Here is a 2327-nt window from a genome sequence, read left to right as displayed (position 1 = left end):
AAACTCCGTCTCAAAAAAAAAAAAAAAGACGGAGTCTCGCTCTGTCGCCCAGGCTAGAGAGCAGCGGCGCGATCTATGTTCACTGCAACCTCTGCCTCCCGGGTTCAAGCGACTGAACCTCCTGCCTCGGCCTCCCGAGTAGCCTATTACTTATTTCTAAAAGAGATGATACAGTCATATGATTTAACAATTCCTGCTCTACAGGTCCCCTCACTAGAGGTAACAGGTGCTCTTCTTTCCGCGGTCTCCTTCCAGATAGTGTGGGCGTGTCTGGATGCTCACCTGGCCGGATAACTTCCCCCACCCCACTTCCCTACAGGGCCCGGTGCCGCCTCGCTCCGCTTGAGACGCCCTATCCAATCGCTCCCTCCCTATCGTCCGTCTCCCATGGGCAGTGCCCGGCCTCCCAGGCTGGCTGAGTGGGCCAGTCTCCGGACCGTCACTCTTCTGTTCCAAAGTTTGAAAGCCTTCGCAGCTCTGGGAATGAAACCCCCTGCTCTCAGCCCTGACTCCTTCAGGCCCGGCGCCCCCTCCGCACCCTCTCTTAGGGCCGTTTTCGCGTCATCTCTTCCCGGCGGCCAGCCCGCCACGTCATCTCTACCACAGCACCAGTCCTCCACGGTCCTTGACAGTACTTGGGATGGTAAGTTCACAGGTGAGTTCTCATGCTCTTCCCAAGAGGCACGAGTGCGGCGGGCGTGGCCGACAGGTGGGCTTGGCCCGGGAGTAGGAAATAAACTAGCGCCCGGCCTCTCACTTTAATGGAGGAAGACTACTATTCCAGAAACCCTTTCGCCTCCGGCGGGCGAACTCCTCCCCTCCCTACTCCCTCCGCGCGAAGAAGACTGAGCATGCGCAGCAGGCACTGCGCCTGCGCAAAAGACGGCACGGGCGAGAACTGCAACTCCCGGCAGGCCGGTGGAATTTTTCATTCTCTCGCGTGACCAGTGACTTCCGGCGCGGAGAGGCGGGGCTGGGCTCGCGGCTGAGCCAGCAGCTGGAGCAGCTACGGGAGTGGTTCGGTGGCCGGCGGGCGCCAGCCGCCATGGAGGCCGTGCCCCGCATGCCCATGATCTGGCTGGACCTGAAGGAGGCTGGTGACTTCCACTTCCAGCCAGCTGTGAAGAAGGTGAGCTTGCCTTCCATCTCCCCGCCCCCCATCCGCCGCGTATCTCCGTCGTCTGCCAGCGCGTGACGCCCTCTGCGTGCCCATCACCTTCTCAGGCCCCGTCGTAGGGTACCGTGAAGCTAGGAGGGGCCTCCGCCGGTTTTCCTCAGCCTGTACCACATCCTGGCGCCCGCAGGCCATTTTTCTCCTCCCGATCTCCTGGGGCTAGCACCTGAAACTTCACCTGAACCCGTTTCCCGACTTGTGCCCCGAGTCATCCACAGCTCCCACTGAGGCTCCACACTTCCTCCTTCTGACGCCCGGGACCCAGTTCTGCCCCGCCCCTCCTCCATGCTAGCACCGCCCCGCGCGGGAGCGGTGGGCGGCCCTGACCGTGCGGATTCTTCTGCTGCACCAGGCCCTCGGTGCTCTGTCAAGTCCACGACGCGCCTGGGACAAAGGCTAGGAAATGGCTCAGGGCGTGTATTTAAGACGTGAGCCCCTGTGGCCCAGGGAGATGTCCAACCCCTGCGGTAGAGATATGTCTTACAATTGCTGCGTTTCTGTATAGTCTCCCATGCGGTAGTCTTTTTGGACCAAACGTTACAATCCCATGACATTTTTAGGAAAGTTACTGCTTTTCATAACAGACTGGAGGGCATAAACAGTGTTGTAGAGCTCAGAGAAATCTTACTGTGTTGGAAGAACAGACGGGAAGGTTTGGCGTTGACTAAGGCAAAGAACTTCTGTGGAGAGGTCCAGGTATGGTGATTGAGCACAGGTGCCCTCTGAGACATCCGCTGCATTGGTAGCACTGAGGGCTAGAGCAGAATTGAAAAGGAACAACCAGGAGGCAGTCGCAGGTGGGGGGCCTTGTGGGCTTAGCACAGCAGATGCCAGAGTAAGCCCCAATCTAGATAGTGCACCACGTAGCGAGATGCTTGGGTAAACACATAATAGGAAAAGGAAAACGGTCTTCTGGCAGTTCTGCTGAAAAAAAAAGAAAATGGATTTGGAAGTAGTTTCCCAAGAAGCTGTCTCCCCTTTTCTCTGCACCACTGCCTTAGTTCAGACAGTGTTTGAGTCCATCATCTAGCCTCTTGGGCCCAGCAAATGAGGCTAATTGATGCAAAATTCTAGAATTTTGTTGACTGCTATCCAGACGTTGCTCTCTCCTTCATCTGCTCTTTTTTAAAAAAATTTTTTTTTTTTTTTTTGT

At 56.6% G+C, this 2327-nt stretch overlaps 1 protein-coding gene across 2 annotated transcripts in view; it reads left to right on the top strand.

The window, feature by feature from the left end:
- Positions 1-963: 963 nt before the first annotated feature.
- Positions 964-2327, top strand: part of PTPN23 (protein tyrosine phosphatase non-receptor type 23) — a 33244-nt gene continuing 31880 nt past the window's right edge. The window contains exon 1 of one of the 2 annotated variants that reach the window (XM_037729829.1): positions 964-1129. Coding sequence is in view for 1 of the 2 variants with exons in the window: in XM_017519282.2 (XP_017374771.1) it covers positions 1046-1129 (84 nt within the window). In the remaining variant the exon portion in view is untranslated. The remainder of the gene's footprint in view (positions 1130-2327) is intronic. The other variant, XM_017519282.2, reaches the window with a different exon arrangement.

The sequence above is a fragment of the Cebus imitator genome, unplaced genomic scaffold, assembly GCF_001604975.1.
Source record: "Cebus imitator isolate Cc_AM_T3 unplaced genomic scaffold, Cebus_imitator-1.0 Scaffold0, whole genome shotgun sequence".
In the NCBI taxonomy this organism is placed as follows: domain Eukaryota; kingdom Metazoa; phylum Chordata; class Mammalia; order Primates; family Cebidae; genus Cebus; species Cebus imitator.
Note: the sequence above shows the minus strand (reverse complement) of the source record. Positions and strands in the feature narration are given on the sequence as shown.